This window comes from Microtus pennsylvanicus, chromosome X (genome assembly GCF_037038515.1).
Source record: "Microtus pennsylvanicus isolate mMicPen1 chromosome X, mMicPen1.hap1, whole genome shotgun sequence".
In the NCBI taxonomy this organism is placed as follows: Eukaryota; Metazoa; Chordata; class Mammalia; order Rodentia; family Cricetidae; genus Microtus; species Microtus pennsylvanicus.
Genome location: NC_134601.1, coordinates 111578647 through 111602107, shown reverse-complemented (window position 1 = coordinate 111602107; position 23461 = coordinate 111578647). Strand labels below are relative to the sequence as shown.

The window sequence follows — 23461 nt, the reverse complement described above, 5'->3', positions numbered from 1 at the left end:
GTTAGGCAGAGCCATAGATACACTTGTTTATTTAACACTTCAACACATGTCTCTCACTGGCCTCATTTTTGCAGACCAGCTACATTTACACAGGTACAACAAAGCCATCATGAAAATAACTGACTGTGGAGTTGAAACAGTTAACTGAGGGCCTATGTATCTATAGTTGAAACAGAAGATAATGCCATTTTAAGATGCCAATTAGCCCTAGCTGCAAGACTTCCATGAGCCTTTTTAATTCTCATTCTAAACTGAATTGCCAAGAGGAGGTAAAGTGTGATGCCCTGGCACATGGTAGTAGTTCATTTAAATCCCATAATCCCCTCACAAACATACTACCTGTTTTCTTACTTCAGATATTAGATTCTATATACACTTCCATGTGAATTTTAGCAGCAGAGTTAAAAAAGCACGAATTCAGGAATCAGCTGCTGGCAGGAATCCTCACTGCAGTTCTGGCACCTAGAGGTATGTATGGTAAAAGCCTAAGAGCACCGGCCCTGTTCAGACTGCTAGGTTTAGCATGGTTCGACCTATTATGATATACATGATCTTAGACAAATGATTTAAGTTCTCCATGTCTCAGTTGCCTCACCTGGGAGATAAGGCCAGTATTCATATCTACTTTGTGTTCTGGTATAAATTCTTGGTCAGCTAATCTGTGCTAATGCCTAGAACTGTGCTTGGCATGGAGTAGTAGATGTTATTTAGCTTCTTATATGCTATTCGATGGCAAGTATAAAGTCACTAGACACAACCACAATCTGACACTAGTCAAGGTGTGTAGAATAATTTTTAGAATACTGGGGATACAAACCAGGGTCTTGCACAGAATAGGCAAATACTCTACAAGCACACGTCAGGCCAAGCCTTAAAGTGTATAGAAGTCACATTTTGCTCCTTTAGTATGATTTCAATTTGTCTCAGCTAGACTTTTAACATTTCGTGCATTTCCCACTTGTGCAGACAAGGAACAGCCGAGAAGCAAGGGTTAGTGACTTAGTTAGGGTTACCACTGCTGTGATGAGACACCATGACTAAAGCAAGTTGGGGAGGAAAGGGTTTATTTGGTCTACACTTCCACTCACTCTTCGTTATCAAAGGAAATTAGGTAATGAACTCAAGCAGTTCATGAACCTGAAGGCAGGAGCTGATGCAGAGGCCATGGAAGGGTGCGGCTTACTGGGGTACTCCCCATGGTTTGCTCAGCCTGCCTTCTTATTGCACCCAGAATCACCAACTCAGAGATGGCATCACCTACAAAAGGCTGGACCCTCCCCGCATCAATCACTAATTAAGATAATGTCCTATAGGCTTGCCTACAGCCTGATCTTATGGAGGCATCTTCTCACTTGAAGAGCCTCCTCTCTGTTAGCTCTGCTTCTGTCAAGTTGCCATAAAACTAGCCAGCACATCTATCAAGGTAAACTTCTTGACTTTTATAGTAGAGAGTAATTGGATAAGCTTATTAAGGTGCCCTGGAAATTGGTAGTAAAGGACTAGCCTTCAGGAGACCTCTGCATTCAGAACTGTACCTTCTTTCACTTGTTACATTGTGTTTCCAAGAAAAATAATAAACAAGAGACCTATGTAAGATTTGCAAACATTATTGACTATTTTGGTGACAAATAAAAGGAACATAGAAGTAATATTGGTAATTGAAGGTAATACTTCGCAAATGTTAGCACCATCAGAATCTGCCAGAAGATCTACCTAGGTTGCACTCCAGAGAATCAGATTTCTCAGGTCTGGAATAGGGCCTAAAAATTTGCATTTGACAAGCTGTTTGGTTGACACTGCTATCCTGGGAGCCACGCTGAAAACTACTAATTCAGTGTATGTCTTCAATCTCTACTACCTATTTGTGTCTATGGGCAAAACATTTTTTAAACTCTCTTCTTTACAGATTAAACTAATGACTTTTTCTTTCCAAAAAAAAAAGAAATATTTTAATCTCTGGAGCTAATGTTACTTATTAATGTCTACTTGTTCATTAAAAAATCTAACTGTTGTTTTTCTCCCCCATAGTTACATACTGCTGTAACCAAGATTCAGGTTCCAAGGCCTGGCTTTAACTATACATTTGCCCACATATGTGTCCTGAATAATGATAAGACTTGCATTGTGGATGACATAATACATGTCCTGGAAGAGTTAAAGAATGCTCGGGCCACCAATCGGACCAACTTTGCTATCACATATCCCATCACTCACTTAAAGGATGGAAGGGCTGTCTACAATGGGCACCAACTTGGAGGTGTCACTGTCCACAGCAAGGATCGGGTAAAATCTGCGGAGGCCATTCAGCTCACTTACTATCTGCAGTCAATCAACAGTCTCAATGACATGGTAGCAGAGAGGTGGGAATCCAGCTTCTGCGACACTGTCAAACTATTCCAGAAATCCAACAACAAAGTCAAAATATACCCATACACATCCTCATCACTGAGGGAAGATTTCCAGAAGACCAGCCGTGTATCAGAACGTTACCTGGTCACCAGCCTGATCCTGGTAGTCACCATGGCCATCCTCTGCTGCTCGATGCAGGACTGTGTCCGCAGCAAACCCTGGTTGGGCCTACTTGGGTTGGTGAGCATAAGCCTAGCCACTCTCACTGCAGCTGGAATCATCAATCTTACCGGTGGAAAATACAATTCCACCTTCCTGGGACTCCCTTTCGTCATGCTAGGTAATTATTGCCTTTCCTTTTCCTTGTTTTTGCTCTTTGTTTCCTGTTTATAGTGGTAACTAGTTTTCTCAAAGAACCATCTAATAATTGTTTTCAGATACAGAGTTTTCACTTTCCTGAGAAAGTCTGGACCAAGTTCCATCAACTGAGGAACATCCTAATCTGATACAAATGCCAAAAAGTCAAACAAACACTTTGGCTCTAGCCATGTTCCTTCATTTAATAACTCTGTAGTATTTGGCAAATACCAATCTTGTCTGTGCTCTAGTGTGTTGGGTGTGTTTCCTCAAATCAGACCCAAGTAGGGGATGCAGATAGAAGTAGTTTATTTAGGAGAAAAGCTCTAGTAGTACCACTAGGGAAATGGAAGAGGTGAGCCAGAAAGACAGACAAGCCTGAGCAGGTTGGGGTACTGCTGTAGGTACTGTTAGATCAGTCCCCCGCCCCCTGCTGGAGACCTTTAGAAGATCAGGTAGAACACTCCTCAGAAAGATCCTCCCTGAAGGCTGAGAAAGCTGGCCTATTTCCACCAAAGCCCTGACCTGGGGCTGTTCCCCTGCTTAGTTAACCCCTCTGCACTTTCTCCCAGCAGCGGTAGAAACTCCCCAGGTGACTAGGGCGAGAAGCCCTCAAGGAATTTTAGAATTGCAAAAGGAAGGGCAAGCAGGCTCTGCTGCCTGCTTCCTTTCTCTATCTGTTAATGAATAGAGTAGATGTGAGCATCACACAAAAGGATGTGATAAGTAAACAAGAACTTGGAAAGCCTCCTGTGAAATACCAGCAACAAGGGTATCTTCGTTATTAGTCTTGGTACGAACATCTTACAGTGGTGGCCATAGGGCTCTTCTAAAGTTTGTCACTGGGGAAGAGCATCAGGAATCCCTTAACAGAGTTAATGCTCAAAACAAAGTCACAGTGTTCACAGCATTAGCGCTTCTGCCGGCCTGCTATTAAAGATGACATGTCTAGTACACTGGGAGGTAAAGTTCCTGTCAGACAAAGATTGAATGAGGTTAGGTTAGGTTAGTTTCCCCACTCCTCCCCCGTTTCCTGTGGGAACTACTCATCAATTCCTCTAGCAAAATTAAAATGTCACTTGGGATCAGATACCAACGATACAAGACTGTTGTGGTTGTCTATTGTTGTTGACTGAGAACTCACCACGATTTATTTCATTGGTAAGTCTTATGCTGTGTTTTAGAGCAGCAGTAAAAACCGGAATTTTCCTAACAAATCGCTACTGAATTACAGTTGAATGATAAGCAGGCTTGATGGAGCTACATGCTGCCCTCAATGCTTCGCAACCTATGCAAATTGAGACCTGCTCAATAAACATATACTAGGAGCTTTTGTGGAAAGCAAGGCCCTGTGGAGAAGCCAAGCAGTCAGAGAATCTGCTAAATCAATTTAGTTGTCACTCTTGAAAACAACAGAGAAAGAAGCTGCCTTACTACCTTCTGCATCCATTCAGATAACAAGGCAGCACAAGCTCGCCCTTTAAACTGACTCCAAGAATCTTTAGGTCAGTTGTGGAATCCGCGCGGCCCTGCAGTTCCTCAAAGTGTGTGGAGGACTGAGTCTTAGTAACTTCCTGGGAGAGTTGAGTCAAGGTTGAAATTAAGATGTGTTGCTCATGATTAGTCACATGCTCGAGTCCTTGGGTTCTTTTTTAACTTTTCATTTTAAAAATAGTGGTTCTGTTGTTTCTTTTGCAAGACGAAGATAAACAAGAATAAGAAATTGGTTGGGAACTGAAGGGAGATACAAAGGTTCTTAAGGTGACAAAAAAAGCATGTGAAAGCTTGGGAAAGGACTGAGAGTTTGGCTTTCTGGCACTCCAACCTATTACCAATGATCACAAAGAACATTATAATATTTAAAGCTTCTTAAAATTAAGGAAAATAAACTACAGTATTTAAAGCTTCTTAGAATTAATCTTACAGTAATAACATTCAAACCTGATTTTAATAAGTACAATGAACTGAAAATGTTCAAAACTTCTCGAAGCTGTACAAAATAAAATGCATGAGAATCTTTAATGTTTCCTCAAAATTTACATTGCATTTTAAAAATAATTTGAGTATTCATTATAAGTAAATATAATACATATGTACATATAAACACCACAAAATAATACATCAGACAATATTGGCACAGTAGGGGAGGTGAGTGAGGGCAGGACGAGATGATGCCCTTAGAGAGGAGTGTCTTTAGAAAGCAAGTCCAGAAGTGGGTAAGAAGTTCCACAGCTCCCCGGAGACTGTCACTGAACTTTACCTTGGAATTTATTTCAGAAAACAAAACAACCACCGCAAAGTTAAACAAAACAGGTATTTGCAGTAAAAGAGGACAAGCAGGACAGGCGCCAGGTCCTTCCTTCTTTGGGATATTTGGTGTAGCTTCCCTGCATTGATTTGATGACCATTTTTCCTGATGGCAATCTGCCTGCAACCTTTCTGTCCATTTTCAGCCCATAGGGTTTTCAAATTACTTAGTCATGACGTGAGAGGAAACTACACGTTTTAATGGCTAAGGCCCATTTGCAATAAAGGCTGAGTGTTTAATATGCTCATAAAACTAACAATGCCTGGATTTAGGATGCTTGCCCTTCTGGATTTCTTAGATAAACTCTTCATCCTTAGAGTATGATTGCAAAATGAAATATAAGCAAGAGCAGATTCATGAATGTATTCAAGACCAGTGTTTAGTTCTGTTTATTGATAACTGGCCCTAAATTAACAGTAAACACTTCAGAAGACCAAGAAGAAATGCAGTGCTAAGCACTTTGTTCTACACATAAATTAGCTGTCTAATAATTTGTTGTCTATAAAAATGCTTATTTGTACTTAACTAAATCAGGTTATTTAAAATCTTCTTGATTTTGTTTGTAATGTAAAACTATATCAAATCATATATATATATATATGTCTTCATTTAGAAGAAAAAAGTTTCATAAAATATTGAATACACGAGTATCCTTGGTTATTAAAAACTCTATAATGTGGTAAGTATTATAAATTTCAAATTCAACAAACTCAGAATTGTTAGTGTGACTACAGTCATACAAGGCCAGATCCAGCCAAATGCCAAAATGGCAGCTGATTTACAATGGAAAATTTTAAGACCACAAGTGTTAAGAAGTATTAACTTGACAAGATTCCACAAGAGGAAGGAATTTGAATAAACACTGAGAGTTCATCATAATGGGATGTGATTGTATGTTTCTAGCTAAGATGATACATGATATCTCTGGCAAAAAGAATATATCCTACACAGATGAATCAACTTGACAATGACATAAGCATAAATAGCTCATGATTTAGAATGTTTTTCATCAGTGTCTGTATATTAGACACTTCCAATTCTGTGTAACCTCTCTCTAGATGAGTCAGGGTAGTTTATCTAGAGCTGAAATCCTCAAAGGTCCACAGTATAATAAATGTTTATTGCCATTTTTTGTTGCTAGAATTTAGAGAAGAACTTAGTTGTTTATATTAGTGTCAGATAGGGCAGTATTAATATTTGTAAGCATCATTTATAGCTATTGTAAAATGTCCTCTAAAGAATTAAGATTTACATCATGGTTGTCCAGTTGAGTATGAGTTAATAAATAGGCATCATTTTTGTATATTTTTGTATGTGCAGATTCTCCTTACAGGTGTGATATTTATTTATGCAGCTTGGCTTATCATAAACAAGTCAGGAAAGGAGTTGGAGAACGTAGAAGGAACAGAGGAAGGTTTTATTCCTTATGCATATGAAAGGATTGTTTCTCATATACATTCCATGCACATAAAAGAGAGAACTGAAGTTATTGTGAAAGATAGTTTGGATATCAGTTTTTATGTGACATTTTAACTTCCAAGGGTCACTTTGCCTTTGTTGAAATTCAAGAGCCCTGGATATTGGATGAGATGCAAAACACTCTTCAATTTTGAAAAGGTCAAGTGCCAAGTCCAGGGTGCTCTCTTCTGAATTATCTAACCAGTGAAGCACACAGCACTTTTATGACTTACCGAACCAGACTTCATAGTTTCAGGGATGTGAATGGGAATAGAATGTATATTAAGTGCTAGGAGAAAAATAATATCAGAAAAGTTGCCATCTTACAGTAGTATATTCTAAGATTATCCGAATTTTTAGCAGGAACCAAAGATTAACTTTACTTCTTTAAGGGTTTGTTGTCACTGATACCACTTGAAGTGTGATAACAGTGTATGTGGCTCAAAAAAAGGGTTACACTAAATTGTGCAAGAAGGTTAGTTACAACTGAAATGATTTATTCCTTAATTATTCTCACTCTCAGATTAAACAAACTTGAAAGATGTTTACATTATAATGGGTCCATAAATCATAGAAACATGAGGGAAAAGAAAATATCTTCCAGATAGTATCAAAGGTTTAGCTGAAGTTACCAATATCCAACCATCTTTTACCTAGACAATGGATAACGATACCCAATAATATCTGAATGATAAAAATGGTAATTTCATATAGTTTAACATAAAACATTATGATAGAAATATGCTATTTGTAGCAATATGACAATGTATATAATAGAATAGAAATATAGAGTAATATGGAAATACTTAGTTTAGATATAAAATAGTTAATAGGGGTTTTTTGTTTTTTGTTTTTTTGAGACAGGGTTTCTCTGTAGCTTTGGAGCCTGTCCTGGAACCAGTTCTTGTAGACCAGGCTGGCCTCGAACTCACAGAGATCCTCCTGCCTCCTGAGTGCTGGGATTAAAGGCATGTGGCACCACTGTCCGGCAATAGTTAATAGTTTTAAGAGTTCCTAAAACAAACTGCTTATTAAGATTTTGTTTCTCTTTGGGTGGTGATGGTGAATGTCTTTGATCCCAGCACTCATGAAGCAGAGGCAGGCAGATCTCTCTGAATTTGAGGTCAGCGTTTCAGGATAGATTCCAAAGATACAGACAAACCTTGTCTCAAAAAAAATGGATTTTGTTTCTCGTATTTCTTTTGTCCATATGATTTTAAATAAGATAATAATTCCAGGCTTGAAGAAATAACTCAATAGTTAAGAGCACTCAATGTTCTTGCAGAGTACTGGATTTCAGTTCCCAACACACAAATTGGGCAACTATAACCATTGATACTTTTTTCTGCCCTTTTCAGACACACACATGCACACCCACACTAGTAATAATAATAATAAATGAAAATTTTCAAAATAAGAGTATTTCCATACAATATTTTCTAGGTTCTTTTTTAATCTTTTAAATAACAGTCTATAGTTGTATAATTTTTAAAGACATATGGAATCTAATTTTGTGATTAGTTCTTGCCAGTCATTATTATTGTAAATGGAAGGTGGAAAAAATAGCTTAAGGTGGAAGTAGAGCAAAACCAATTTATTTATATGCACCTTGCCTTAAACTAAGACATGGCATGGCTAGGGGCACAGATTGGAGAAGGCAGAACTCACTGAGTAAGGGAGTTGTGCCTTTGATACAGGTCTTCTAGGTAACCTTTGGGTAGTCTTCTGACTTAGTCTCATCCAAAGAATGGGAGAGCAGCCAATGCTGAACCTTGGAAAAACAGAACATAAGGAAAAATACCTAGTATCTATTTGGACTAGAATATCAGAAAATTGCAAAATAACTCAGATGGGTCTACAGGAGCTCACTGTGCAAACTGATTCAACTTCATTGTGAAAGAACTCTTGCTGTCCACTTAAACTTTACTACATTATTCACTAAGAACAAAATGTGGATAGCTTTCTAGCTTGTTCTCTGCATTGATCAATATAACGGCACTAACACTTATCTGCTTCATCAGTAAATAAATTCCTTTTAGTCAACTTTTTACCTAATATTTATATGGGGGTATAATTTGTGTGCATTATATATTATAAATAGCATTATCTATGGCAGAAATCATATGTAGTGTAGAATTACTTCATGTTATATATTAGAATTAATTAACATTAATATTATTTAACAGTGCTTATTTTTGAATATTTAAACAAAGATATATCTCTGGATATATTCGAATATTTTATATATGAATATATAAAATATGCTTGAATAGGATATAACATAAATACTTGAGTTTATATATTACATATGTTTTCATGTGAAAAGACATAAAATAATGCCCATAGTATATATTTATAGACCTTACTTATATATACTGGTTTTATATAATACATTTGTACATAATATCAAAGTACCCTAGTATATTTACATATAATACTCTATCTTTACATAAAGAAGATCTATTAGCAAAATAATTTCTTGGACTTTTATATGCAGTTATCTAGCAAAAGAAAACCATTTCTCAGATTCAAACCCTGAGTTGTGATTGGAATAACCAGTATGTGTCAAGTCTCTAGTAGAAAGACTAAGATGCATATATCCCTCCCTGATATAAGCATCTGTCTTTACTTAAGTAGAGTACACTTCTACTCTTACTCTTAACTGTGACACAGAACAGGCTGGAATAAGCCAAACAATTCATATTGTAAAGTAAATGTTTATAACCGACCAAGTTTAAATGTAACCCCATTAATGAACTTCTCCCTGAAAATAGGTGTTACTCAGTCTAAAAATGCATATGCTTGAGATTTCTTTTTTGATACAACAAAAATCATGGATTTATGCAGATGCCATGTGAGAAAAGCATTTTATAAACACAAACTACTTAGTGAGAGTCATCTAAGAATAAAATACGCTTTCAGTAGAGTTTGTCTATCCATTGTAATCTGTGGACGTTTTAGAGGACTGTGCTACTTTTGTTTACATATGTGAAATTTGGCACTACACAGGTGCTTTATAAGTGACTTCATTTTATCCTGAAGGATGATCTACCAGTAAGCCATCTCAGTGGAACTCATGTCAGCTATTCCTCAAGGAACTCAAGCTGAGGAAATGCTGCCTGTAGGGAAGGGATTAAAACGTGAGGAGGCTTCTGCTGTGTCTGTGAGGACTGAAGAAAATAGGGAAATCTGGGACTATGGAAAAATAAACTTACAAAATCCAGCAGGACAAAGTAGAGCAATCCTTATGATTAGTCTTTGGAAAAGCAAATAAGCAAAACCAAATCTCCCCCAAAGGTCTCTCATAGGATAATATTAAACAAACTTAAAGCATGATTCACTTTAAGAACAAGTTTCTAGAAACATATCTACTGGGTGGAGTTAACTAGTGAATTCCTTTCTTGGTAGATTATAAACAACCCTGAAGGCTTTGGCTGTACCCCAGAAAAGAGTTTAGGTGAAAGTGAGATTTAATCTGTGAGTATGCCCGAAAGTCATTCTAAGTGACTAGAGGATTAGCTAGCTGAGTTTCTTCTACCATTACTGTTATTTATCATCTGTCCTGCTGTTTCTCATCATTAGTTCCAAACCCTGGAAGTTCATACACACACACACACACACACACGCACGCACACACACACACACGCACACATGCACGCACACACACACACACACGCATACATGCAAGTACACACACACATCTTTCAGTCATTTAAGGCAACTTCCAGGCATACTCAAAAACTAAATCCCGCCTTCACCCAAGATCTTTTCTACGATCTAGCCAAAGCCTTCAGAGTTGTTTATAATCTCCAAAGGTAGCTAGAACAAGCGTGTGGAAGTTTGAAGACGACCTGTGTCACTCAGTTCTCTCTTTGTACCACCTGAGCCTAAAGAGGGTCATCAGGCTTGCTGGGAGACACCGTTACTAACTAGCTATTTTGCCAGCTCCAAACTATACTTTAAATTAAACACAAAGCAAACAACGACATGTTTTCTAATTTTTTTTAAAAAAACAACTTTTTTTTAAAAGAAGAAAATAATACTCAAACCTCAGAAAAATGTCTTCAGTCCTTAGACAGTACAAGATTTGCCCTTCAAGGTTCTAAGCAAGTCAAAGAAGGAGCCCACCCTGTGTGAGATGAAAGTGGAGTGAAAAGGATCCTATGAAAAGCTTCCCCCTTACCTACCCCTCCACATTTCTCTATCCCTAACTTTCCCATTTTACTGTTAGAGTAACAGCAAAAGAGAAAGCCAGGGCTGGCTGGCAGGGGAATGAAAAAATGTTACTGTTTGGTGAAATGTTCCTAATTACTCTTCAGGTAGCCTCATTTTCTGTCCCAGTTTCCCCAAACTAAGGGAAGCTGTTTTCATAGACCATTGTCCCAAAGCAGTTCGTAATTAAAACTATACCTTTAAATGTCAAAACTAAAGGAAATTCAACTGTAGTTCTGAACATAAAAGGAATTTCAGGGATGTTTTATGGGCTCTTAGTGTGTGTTTCTCCTTGAGTCCAAGCCAGGGAACAGGGTTCCCACAATTTATCTTTCCTTTAAGATAATAGGCCAACCTCTTAAGCATAAACATGAAGCTGTAACCTGAGTCTAGTGCCAACCAGGCACTCCAGGCTGCTAACAAATCCCTAAGAGGGCCTGGAACTCTCTTGGCACCTATCTCACCCTTGACTGCCTGGGGTGTAGAAAAGTGTTATGGCATCAGCAATTATCCCAGAAATTCAAGGACTCTTTAAAGATATTATACAATTACAATTTGGAGTTGAGGGTACAGGAATCTGATTGGCAGGTGTGGATTGAGAAACAAGGTTCTAGCCTACCATGAGTAGTGACAGAAAGGCCATTGATAGCTAGCAACAAATGAATGATCAGATGGAATAGATTATTTCTCCCTGCCTTCTCTGACCTCTGTGAGGGCCTTCACATACAAGAAAAAAGGAGGAGGAAAGATGGGGAGTTAGGAAAGGGGAGGGGTCTCCTAAGAGACCCTGAGAATAAAATTTTTCTTTGGAAGTGCCCCTTGAGCCAAAAACATATGCAAAAAGACTCACAACTCAATGAAAAATATTAAACTATATACAATGGGCGTTTAAAAGACAGCAAAAGAACTTGTGTATTTTCCTCTTTCCTTGAGTGTGATTATTTTCATCCTGGAACCTTATTATCACCTTTTTGCTCTGTTAATTCAAAGTTCTTTTCTCATTTAGTTCCTATGGTTTTTCAACAGTACACTAAGAAATGGATTCCTATTGTATTGTCCAAGTGTCAGATAATAACATTATAAAATATCCCACTAATTTTATTTTTATTTTATATTTAATTTCTTATTCAGTTTTGCATTTAATTTTCCCTAAAATTAACTATATGATTAACTGTAATTCTGCTATATGATCTTTATATTCTTGCCATACTTAAATGCTGGCTACTAAAGTCTTATTTTGAAGTATTTCTGTTTGCAGGAAGTAAATACTCTAGAAAACTCTTTGCACTTTGCAGCAACTCCTGAGGTATTGTTTACTTTCCAATACCTACTTGTTCTTCATGACCCCAGATACACCGGTCAGTCTTATTTCCCCAGGGCACTGATGTCTCTTAGGTATTAGTCTTCTTATTACTCACAAAGATTAGTTTGCTTTTAATAAAAGCTTGGTCAGTTCACCCCGAGAAAACTGGAAACAAGGTTCAATAGCTAGTTTTCCCTCTCTAGACTAGACTTTGTTAACTGCCTAAAACATAATTAACAGCAGAATGCCAGTCAACAAATACACTTTCACTTCCTATCTGGGGAATTTAGGTGCTCCAATTTAATAGGGGCCGTGGTACTCGTAATCAAATCGGAAGTCTTGGCCTGACCTCTAAAAGCAGCTGTAAAATGATGTCTAATAAATTAAGATGAATGCCACATCCTTCGGAGGAAACAGGCCTGTATCATTACTATGTAATCAGTTCTCGTGTTTGAGGTCAGGACTGTACAATAAAGATATAAATGCCAGCCTGGGTTCAAGGTGAGACATAAGCTCAGTTATGTTGACTACAAGATAATGGTGACTGGCTTCACTCAATTACACACGGCTGCAGATTTGAAATTCCTTCTTTTTTTCAAAACCAGTCCATCACATCAATGTGAAGTATGGTCCTCAATAATGGGACTGAATTTGTCAAGGTGTAGAAACAGACAATTAGATCTTCTATCCTAGTACCAAGACAGAGATTATCCAAAGCCAGGATGGGTGATTTGGGCTGGATTTTTAATGTGACTCGGGCAGACAGGGAGGTGCAGTGAGGAAGTGTCCAGTTCCAACCAGGAGAGGTACAGAAGGCATAGTCAAACTTCCAAGAAACAGGATGCAATTACAGCACGGACAGTCACTGTATCTATGCCACCCTGACGTTGCTGGAATTCTAAACAGGGAGCCAAGAGCCCTAAGCAGTTGAGGGAAGTTATTACCAAAAGACCACTGCCAAATGGTATCAAGAAGTTGATAGAATCACTGTATATTTGATATGTTATCTGTGAACAACTAGAATTGGTGAAAAAAAAAACCTAAAAACAAATGGAGGTCATAAACCTTTAATCCGATTGTCATTTGTAGTAGTAGTAGTAGTGAGGGTTCACATGAATCTTGTTCTTCTTTCTTTATTTTTCTTCTTTCTGTATGTTCTACTCAAACTTGTTTATACTTATTTTGCTTTCCTCTCTTTCTCGGATTTATTGCTTTCTGCTCTGATATTTAGTGAAGAAAAAAGAGACTGTGATTTAGTTTCCCGTTACTACTCAAACTAAATACAGTGCTTCTTTATCGCTAAAGCCCTCTGCTTGACCAATTTTAATAGAAGGTATTGACACTGATGGGGAATACTCTGCCCACTGCTTTCCTCTGTGCTAACCCCTCCCATTGTACCTATGGGATTATAAAACTAAATGATTGGTATCTGCTATATTCTTTGGAGTGTTCCACCAATCAAATTGTACTGACCACCACAAGCTATTGATGTATATAACGTCTAAAAAGCATAGGCCTGAGTCAACTCAGAATCCTGCTGGCAAAAATTAATCCAGCTTTCTTAGGCTAGTGGCGACCTTGAAGACCTCTGCTCTTCTCACTATCATAGAAGAGACTATCAATGAACACGTATTCTGCAAAACACAGGAAACGTCCCCAGCATTCCCAAACCTGTCACCACTAAAGCTGATTATATTTACTATGATCCATTAAACCCCCATGATCAAATTGATACCCCTCTTTACAAAGATCTGTTCCTTAAAACTTTTACTCTGATCTTTTTTTCTGCCTCTTCAGGTCATGGATTATATGGGACTTTTGAAATGTTATCCTCGTGGAGAAAAACTAGAGAGGACCAACACGTTAAAGAGCGAACTGCAGAAGTCTATGCAGACTCCATGCTCTCCTTCTCTCTCACCACTGCCATGTACTTGGTCACCTTTGGCATAGGGGCCAGCCCTTTCACGAACATCGAGGCAGCCAGGATTTTCTGCTGCAATTCCTGTATTGCAATCCTCTTCAACTACCTCTATGTACTCTCATTTTATGGTTCCAGCCTTGTGTTCACTGGCTACATAGAAAACAATTACCAGCATAGTATATGCTGTAGAAAAGTTCCAAAGCCTGAGGTGTTGCAGGAGAAGCCAGCATGGTATAGGTTTCTTCTGACAGCTAGATTCAGTGAGGACACAGCTGAAGGCGAGGAAGCAAACACTTACCAGAGTCACTTATTGGTATGTTTCCTCAAGCGCTATTACTGTGACTGGATAACCAACACCTATGTCAAGCCTTTTGTAGTCCTCTTTTACCTTGTTTATATTTCCTTTGCCTTAATGGGCTACCTGCAGGTCAGCGAAGGGTCAGACCTTAGTAACATCGTCGCAACTGCAACACAAACCATTGAGTACACTACTGCCCAGCAAAAGTACTTTAGCAACTACAGTCCTGTTATCGGATTTTACATATATGAGTCCATAGAATATTGGAACTCTAGTGTCCAGGAAGATGTTCTAGAGTTCACTAAGGGGTTTGTGCGGCTATCCTGGTTTGAAAGCTACTTAAATTATCTCCGGAAACTCAATATATCCACTGACTTGCCTAAGAAAAATTTCACAGACATGTTGAGGAGTTCCTTCCTGAAATCTCCTCAATATTCACATTTTCAAGAGGACATCATCTTCTCAAAAAAGTACAATGATGAGGTTGATATAGTGGCCTCTAGAATGTATTTGGTGGCCAAGACCATGGAAACAAACAAAGAAGAACTCTATGATCTCTTGGAGACCTTGAGGAGACTTTCAGTCACCTCTAAGGTGAAGTTCATTGTCTTTAATCCGTCTTTTGTGTTCATAGATCGATATTCCTCCTCTCTGGGAGCCCCCCTGCACAACTCCTGCATCAGTGCTTTGTTCCTGCTCTTTTTCTCAGCATTCCTGGTGGCAAATTCGCTGATCAATGTCTGGATCACTCTAACAGTTGTGTCTGTGGAGTTTGGAGTGATAGGCTTCATGACATTGTGGAAAGTAGAACTGGACTGCATTTCTGTGCTCTGCTTAATCTATGGAATTAACTACACAATTGACAATTGTGCTCCACTGTTATCCACATTTGTTCTGGGCAAGGATTTTACAAGAACTAAATGGGTAAAAAATGCCCTGGAAGTGCATGGGGTAGCTATTTTACAGAGTTACCTCTGTTATATTGTTGGTCTATTTCCTCTCGCAGCTGTGCCTTCAAATCTGACCTGTACACTGTTCAGGTGCTTGTTTTTAATAGCATTCGTCACCTTCTTTCACTGCTTTGCCATTTTACCTGTGATACTGACTTTCCTGCCACCCTCTAAGAAAAAAAGAAAAGAGAAGAAAAATCCTGAAAACCGGGAGGAAATTGAGTGTGTCGAAATGGTGGATATTGATAGTACCCGAGTGGTTGACCAGATTACCACAGTGTGATGGTATCTGCTTCGTATATTTTTCACCCTAGGTCTTACCAAGACCAAAAAGCTGATGTTGATGAAACATAGTCAAAGTTGCTCTGTTTCTAAAAGAATAAGAAACAAGCACTGGAAAAAAAGTAAAAGATGAGGATAGCAGGTGTGGAATCTTTAAAATCATTAAAGTAAAGGGGTTGCTATGAAAGAGAAGTTACTTATATGCACACGTGTGTGCACACACACGCAGGACTCAGAGTGTTTTAAATAAGATCAAACAGAGGAACACTTACTAATAAGCGGGATATTACCCCACTGCACAAGTTACTTGTGTTGTAAGAAAATGCAACTGATTGCAAGGTCAGCTGCCATGACAAAAATATCCTTAAGCATTGTTCAAAAGAACAAGGCTTCCTAAACTTCGGCAGAGCTGTAATTCTACTTAGGTTCTGAGGTTTGAGATCTTCATTGTCTCATCTAGCACCTCAACACTCAAGGAGAGTCTGTAAAAATTTTCATCAGCAAAAGAAAGCCAGGACCTCTGAAGCAGATGTGATAGACTGAACATCATCCACAAATTAAAATGGAGTTTCCCGAAATTCACTTAGGTGAGGCCAGGTTTTTGTTTTCATGAATGAACTTGTCATATTCTTCCACTGGCAACACTTTTACCACCTGTATGGTTTACTTAATGAACCCAGGAAGCAATGACAGCTCCAGCACTACAGAATTGGGGCAAATCTATTTTAGAATATCTTGTTCTTTGTCATCAGATGGATCTACTTTATACGTTACAGCTTCTGGCAGGAACCTCTGAGGGTGCAAAGTCACAGAGCCAAGTTCCAAATGGCTGGCATGTTGGAGGAAAAGCAGGAATCTATTTGAACCTACAGAGTATCTCTATATTAACAAAAAAGAAGAGCTGGCTAGTACAGATGTTTGTGGTTTGTCCCTATATGCACTTTTGCATGGGTGCCCATAAACAACATCTGCCCATGTGTCTAAGGAAAGGGAAATAAACACTAAAATCGTCATTGGCCAAAAAGTGCCAGAATGTCTTTGCTATGAGATGACTTCCACTTGACTTAGTGGAGAAGAGTAAGATTTTTGGTAAGTCTAAGCCTGGGTAATGAGTCATTTATAAAAGTGCTGGGAGATAAAGGCTCAAAGGAAAATAGGTGGAAATCCCTGGATAACAGCAAACACCAGTACAAACCTATCCACAATGGCAGCCAAACTCCCCTGCTAAACTGGCTGAATATCACCTTCCCTGTCCCCTAAAATGCCTTTTTGCTATCTCTCTACTTCATCATAAGGCCCTCTGTACATTAACATGCCTGGATTATTTATATAGTGCAACAGTTGTAACTACAAGGGCAATGATTCATAGATCTAAACAAAAACAGTTTGATCTGAAGGGGTATGTATGCTGGCCTTGGACCCTGTATTTCTTCAAATCCATAAAATGAAGTCAAATCCTGGGTTACATTTGAGGCAAACAGCTACAATGTCTGTCCTTTTTAGAGATGTAGCATATATAATGGTGAGCATTTACAAAAGGCATATTACCTTTCAGGACCTGTGCAAATATATTGTATCACTTCCCCTTCCTCCACAAAGGGGAAGCAGGCCTTGAAGAATGAAGTAACTTACTAGGGTTGCACTACTAGTAGAGTTCCATCATTTCAGCATGGCTAAGACAGGGGAGGGAAATTGCAGATTTTCTCATAAGGCAGCTACTACCCCTTCCAAATACATATGTAAGGTAGGAACATAAGGCTTCATTGGTTATGGAACAAACATGTTTTTTTATGTCTGGAACTGGATTTAGGTTGGCTACTCTCCTAAATAGCAAAACCGCCCAAATGATTATGATGTAACCACACTAAGTGAAAATCTGTGCTTTTGCTCTCATGTGCTTTTGTCTATAAAGTTCTAACAAATATGCTGGGGACTGTAGCTAGTGCATCACACACACTCCCAGTCTCCCCTGCAGACACACTAATCAGTCATACTAATGTGTTGTTCACTGAACAAGAAGATGAGGAGCTTTACATCTAAAGACAAGCATATTCTTCACAAAAGGGAAGGTTTACATCTTAGATGTTCTTTCAATCGATTTTCTCTCTTATGGGCCTGCAACTAGGCACTTAGTTATAAAACACAACAGAAGAAGGGACTGGTTTTATTCTTAAATCATATGCTGCTAAACCGTTTTCTGAATAGTGTGTTCTAAATCTGCTATTGATTTCGTGTCAACCATGTGAAACACCTCAGCTTAGTGAATTCACAAAATGGACACAACACATGGACCAACTACATGGATTTTGTTGAGAATTTAATCATCAACTTGGTCATCCAGAATGACTTACTGTGGAACTTTGTTTTATGACAGATATTAGTTTTCCAACATGAGTCTCTGTGTATCTTGAGATGTTGTATTTTTAAATGAAGGGCATTTTCAAACTTGTCAACTTCTGTTTTCAGAACTTGAAATCAAGGTTTCTGAAATTCTGACTGTGAACTGAATTTTTCTATTGGAGGACTGCATGCCAAGATTTATTTATTGTTAGGCAATGATTCTGTATTTGTTGATATTAATATTGATTACGCTCTGGCAACATTGTTCTAATCCTGCCATAGAGAAAACACTGTAGAAATAACTCAAAATATTTAAGTTTTCACAAAATTTTGCTTGTTAAATTGCTAAAAAGGGAAGAAATGATCTCAGCAACTTTTTTCATTTTTTAATTAATTCCAACCAAGACATTAATGTCCACTTTACCAAAGAAACTTATTTGGTTGGTTTTAAGTTGGTTTTTGGTGTCCATTTACCAAAGAAAATGTTCCATTCATCAGAAATGTTTCTCCTGGTCAACTAATATACTGTGATACTTGGGCCTTCAGAAGAAAAATAAGAAAAGCCAAAGTAGGAGGAATGATACTCTCTCATTCAATGGAGTTCAGCAGAAGATATGAATTTACAAGAAAACTGGGCTTTACAAGAAAGAAAATGATAATTGAAATTGGACATTATTATTCAGACATACAGTAATGTTCCAACAAGTACCACACGCTAAAAGTACAGTTTGTTCCAGAGAAAATGGAAAACAAACCCTCATGAAAATTTCTGGCTGTTTTTCCTGCTAATAACTCTTTTCTGTTTGTTTGTTTGTTTTGGGTTGGGTTGGTTTTTGCTTGTTTGATTAATGGATTGGCTGGATTTTATTTTGGTTGGGGAAGGGGTTATCTTCATTTTGCTTTTGTTTAGTTTGTGGTTTTTGTTCAAGTGGCTTCTGCTTCTCCTACCACTTCCGCCATTTTCAGTTAGACGTGAGATAATTAGAGGCCTCGTTCATGGCCACAGTTATTCGCACAATCTACTGCTCTAAAAAGACCTTTGAGAAACTGTTTATTTTGAATAACCACTGCCCAATTGTTTGTGGCATTCTAAGACTATGACACTACCTTCCTTCAGCCCCAGCAACAGACCTTGGCTGTGTCCCTCATAAGAACAGGTCGAATGGAGAGTCACCTTCAGGGTGTGGTATGGTATGAGGCAAAGCCTCTTGAAGACAAATGGTACCCTCTTCATAATGGCTTTATTCCTTTGGATCCTATTAAAGTATCCCTGCAGCTTGTAGCAGTGTTTGACTTCTGTGAATGTTTGTTTCTTCATCTATACAGTGGGGGATAACAACAGTAAATACATTTAAATTCAGTAAATTTTAAGTGCCTAATAATACCCATACATTGATCTAAAGACTGGGTGCACACAAGCAAACAAATCAGATAAAGCATGATCTTGACTTGGAAATATTAAGTTTGAGTGATATTGCGAGTTGACTGTAAGAATTGAGATGGTGTTTGGGAAGCACTTGGGACAAAAGAAAGAACTCAAGGCATTATTATATTTGATTGGCCAACTTCACACTGTAGCATTATGGCTCAGGATATAAACCTCCAAAGTATATCTCTGCCCAAGATTAGAACTATATAAAAATGCAGTGGGTTACCACAGAAAGAAATTATTAGGTTTTGAGGTCACATTAAAACTAAGCTGGATTACCATGTGGTGGGAAACTGCGAAGAAGGTACGAACCTAGATATTGGGGTTGGACTATAAACCTTAAAATGGGATGTAGATAATTGGTGGGGATAGAGAGAGTAACACTTCTTACTCTCTATGTGTGGCTTGTCTGGTGACATTTGAACATTGCTTTGGGGTGATTCACTTTGAGTTAAACATATTAGAAAATAAGGCTATTTTTTATAAGCATGTATCATGAAAGGGGAAATATTATATTGGTACTACACTGGCAAAAAAAAAAAAAAACAAGATTGCTACAGCCAATACATGGCAGAGTCCCTTCCTGTGGTGGCTTCAACTGCTTGTTTTTGTTTTGTGTCAGTTTAGAAGAAAACAAAGAGGGAAGCAAATGAACTAGAGCCAGTTCACCTGAACAGTTAGTGTTAATCTGCTCTCCCCAGTGTGCTTCTTGTCTGTCCTCTCCTTTTTCCCAGGTGATCTATTTGAAGTCCTCTTTGATATCGATGAGAGTGCCATGCAAAGAAAAGGAAACGAGATGCCAGAGAGCTGTAGTCACCACATAAGGTTTTGGATTAGAATCAAATTAGCACCACAAGGCTTCAGAGAAAATTACTTAGTAGAGAACAGAGGTTTCTTGGCAAAGTACAAAGAAAGCATGAGAAAACCAAAACCCAGAGTAGTGAAATGTTCACAGAACTAGTTGGAAGAAGGTACGGGACTATAGCTGAAGTATAGTTCCTAGCTTCAGTTTATTCTCCATTGTGCCAATTTACTGCCAAATACTTTGTTATCTAAATTATTGGTTCTCAAAGCAGGGATCATGAGTGAGCTGGAGAAGAGAAGAACGTTTGACCTCCCCAAAATTAATTACATGCAAAAATATGTGTATGTTCAATATATACATCTTGCTAATGAGAAGGGTCATAGTTGTCATCAGATTCTAAAAGAGTTTTCCAAGACCCCTGCACTGCCCTAAATTAAGAAAGACCTCAGTGGGAGTGCGATCCTGGCGTCCTCATGTTGGCTAGTGAACAGTCAAGAACTTCTCAATCACTTTTTCTCTAAGATTCTTCCAAATACTGATTTCTTTATGCCAAGCCTAGTGCCTACTTCTGTTCATTTATTCTTCATTCCTATTTTCACTCATTTTTAAATCCTGTAGTGTTAATTTATGTTATGTACCAGTTAAACATAGCTCCCCAGGAAGAACCAGGAAAGGATCTCTCTGCACTATGCCCTTGTTACCAGGAGGAACACCAAAATACTACAATACTTTCACTGCCTTGCAAAGTCTGTATCAGCGGTTCTCAGCTTTCCTAATGTTGTGACCTTTTAATGCAGTTCCTCTTGTTGTGGTGACCCCCAACCACAAAATTATTTTCATTGCCACTTCATAACTGTAGTCTTGATACTGTTACAAATCACACAGGAAACATCTGTGTTTTCTGATAGACGACCCTTGTGAAAATGGTCAAATGACTCCCAGAGGGGTCTCAACACACAAGTTGAGAACCACTGGTCTATAAGTCCTCAAAATTACAGTAAATACAATCCACAGACATACACAGAGTAAAAAAACTGACGAAGCCTACACACAGATGTGTGCCCTATCAACCAGGAAAAGAGTAGACTATTTCCAGGCTATTTGGTTACACACTCAATAGAAATAGCATATTACATCCCTGACGAGCCTTCTCCCAACTGAGTTCTATATCAAACTTTGTACACCAAGCTTGTGCATACGTGTGGGAGCTGACCTGACAACCTTATCACCTTGATAATACTGAGAGTGGAAAATAAACACTTATTACCATGGACAGACAAGTCCCTTTAAAAATAGGTGCCTTGCACACATAAGCGACTAAAAGTCTAATTCTCTTGACTACTAGACAGAAGCTAGTCATAGTATACGTTGATTGAGGAAGCATCTGTTGACTCTCTTCTAGTTTAAACTTTATCCATATAGAATCCTTCTGTATTTACCTAAGGTGATGTTGAGAGAATCCCAGGTTCACCTTCCCTGAACATAAATCACTGCAAACTCATCCATGCCACTTACACCACCCTCTGTCAAGTCATAGTAAGGTAAGACTTCTGAGGTAGCGGAATAGTAGTCCCACTTTGTAGCATCTGATATGAGGTTCAAAGGCTGTATATTTGTTGGGATCTATAAAATGCTTTGTCTAATTCCTACAGAAATGGCTCTGACAGTCCATTTCTCAAACCCATTCCGGGCTCACTCCTGAGAGAAATTCATAAATATTTTTTTTATCAAAAACAATGTCCTTGATGTCTCTTCTATGACTCCTGAAATGTGTTTCTCTCAGCTTTTTCAGATAGTCTTTCAATTAACATGCCTTTTGAAAAGGGCTTTTTCCTGTTGTGCCAGAGTTACCAAGATAAGTGCCACAATGCCTCCAAAGAAGTGTGAACAACTAGGCAAAACTGGCCATAACCCTTTGGCTTTGCTCCACATACACACAGGCAGGCACAGTACATACACAAATATATATCACATATATTACACAGAGCACAAGTACATGTGGAAGGATATAACACCCACAGAAAGTATTTAAGTGTACATAGCTGCACTCTCCATAGGTGTGCACATTTAGTACATTTAAGTACATACATTTACATACCACTTTTTACAATATGCTTAACAAATGCGAGCGTATTTAAATTCCTTGGCAGCCTGACTCTTTGTGCTTTATGAAGGTAGGCCAAGAGTTTTAGCTGTACATAGAAAACCCAACAAAATGATATTTTCACCTTCTATGTGTTCCCTATATATTAACACATCTGAGAGCAGCCAAACAATACATTTTAAAGACAAGAAATCTGAACATGTAATTTACAAACTGCTAATGAATCGTTCCATGATTGAAAACTGCATTTGAAGAAAATTTCCAAGTCATGAGTAATAAGAGCAGACCCAAAATGACAGAAATTTCTTCCAAGGTCTAGAATTGTGAAAATTTATATAGAATCACTGATTGGTGGTCCAGAAAAAAGGGGAAAGGAGTAGAAAATAAAATAAGGTGATCATCCCATCTTGCCAACTTACAGTCTTGGGAAAGAGTGAATATTTTTCATTTATCCATAATAATTTGGTGGAAAAATCAGTGAATGTCATATATCTCAAGGAAGGGAGACACAATCACAGAAACCTGGTTATTAAAAAAATGAGTTTAGATGTCTCTAACACAGCCTTTACACCTACGGCTCAGGGAGCATCATGGACGAGGGGATGGAGAGATTGTAAGAGCTAAAGGATATGGAGAACTTCTGCAAGACCATGTCTTTTGGACATGACTGGGATGCTGCACTCATGAACTCTCAGTACAGTTGCCTACCTAAGACTATACAAATGACACCAGTTGACATGCCAAGCAGAGATGGAAGAACATTGTTCAAGGCCCTGACCCTAGATGAAGAGCCATAGGCAGTCAATGGCTGCTGAGGGAGGAGAACCAGTTTCGTTCAGGATCAAACATTCAATCCTTAATGGTCAGTATTAAACACAGTCACACATGGAAAACAACAATTGGCCATAATAAGTTGTATGCGTGTGTGTTTATATATACATATATACATACATATACAATAATTTCAGAAGAAGAATTCAAGAATACATAAGAGGAGTTGAGGTGGGGAAGAGATGGAAACCATGCAACTACAGTGTACTCATGTATAAAATTCTCAAAACTATACAAAAATGGAATAAATATAAAAAACTGAAGATGAAAAAAATTTAGTTTAATGGAAACACCACACATGCAACATAGCTATTTATGACTAGAAAATTCTAACTCACAAAGACAATTGGGGAAGTAGAATTAAGAGAGTCCCTGGTGAAGTATCTCCCTCACAACACACATACACAGACATTTTGAAATACATCTGTACTCTATCTCAGGCTAACCTCAAACTCACAGCAATCTTGAGTTACGGACTTAATATGTGGGAGGGTTTGTCACCTTTTCTACTCCC

At 38.2% G+C, this 23461-nt stretch overlaps 1 protein-coding gene across 1 annotated transcript in view; it reads left to right on the top strand.

The window, feature by feature from the left end:
• Positions 1-19055, top strand: part of Ptchd1 (patched domain containing 1) — a 51438-nt gene extending 32383 nt beyond the window's left edge. The window contains exons 2-3 of the mRNA XM_075957697.1: positions 2029-2689; positions 13785-19055. Of these exons, the coding sequence (XP_075813812.1) occupies positions 2029-2689; positions 13785-15439 (2316 nt within the window). The 3' untranslated portion in view covers positions 15440-19055. The remainder of the gene's footprint in view (positions 1-2028; positions 2690-13784) is intronic.
• The last annotated feature ends 4406 nt before the right edge of the window (positions 19056-23461 follow it).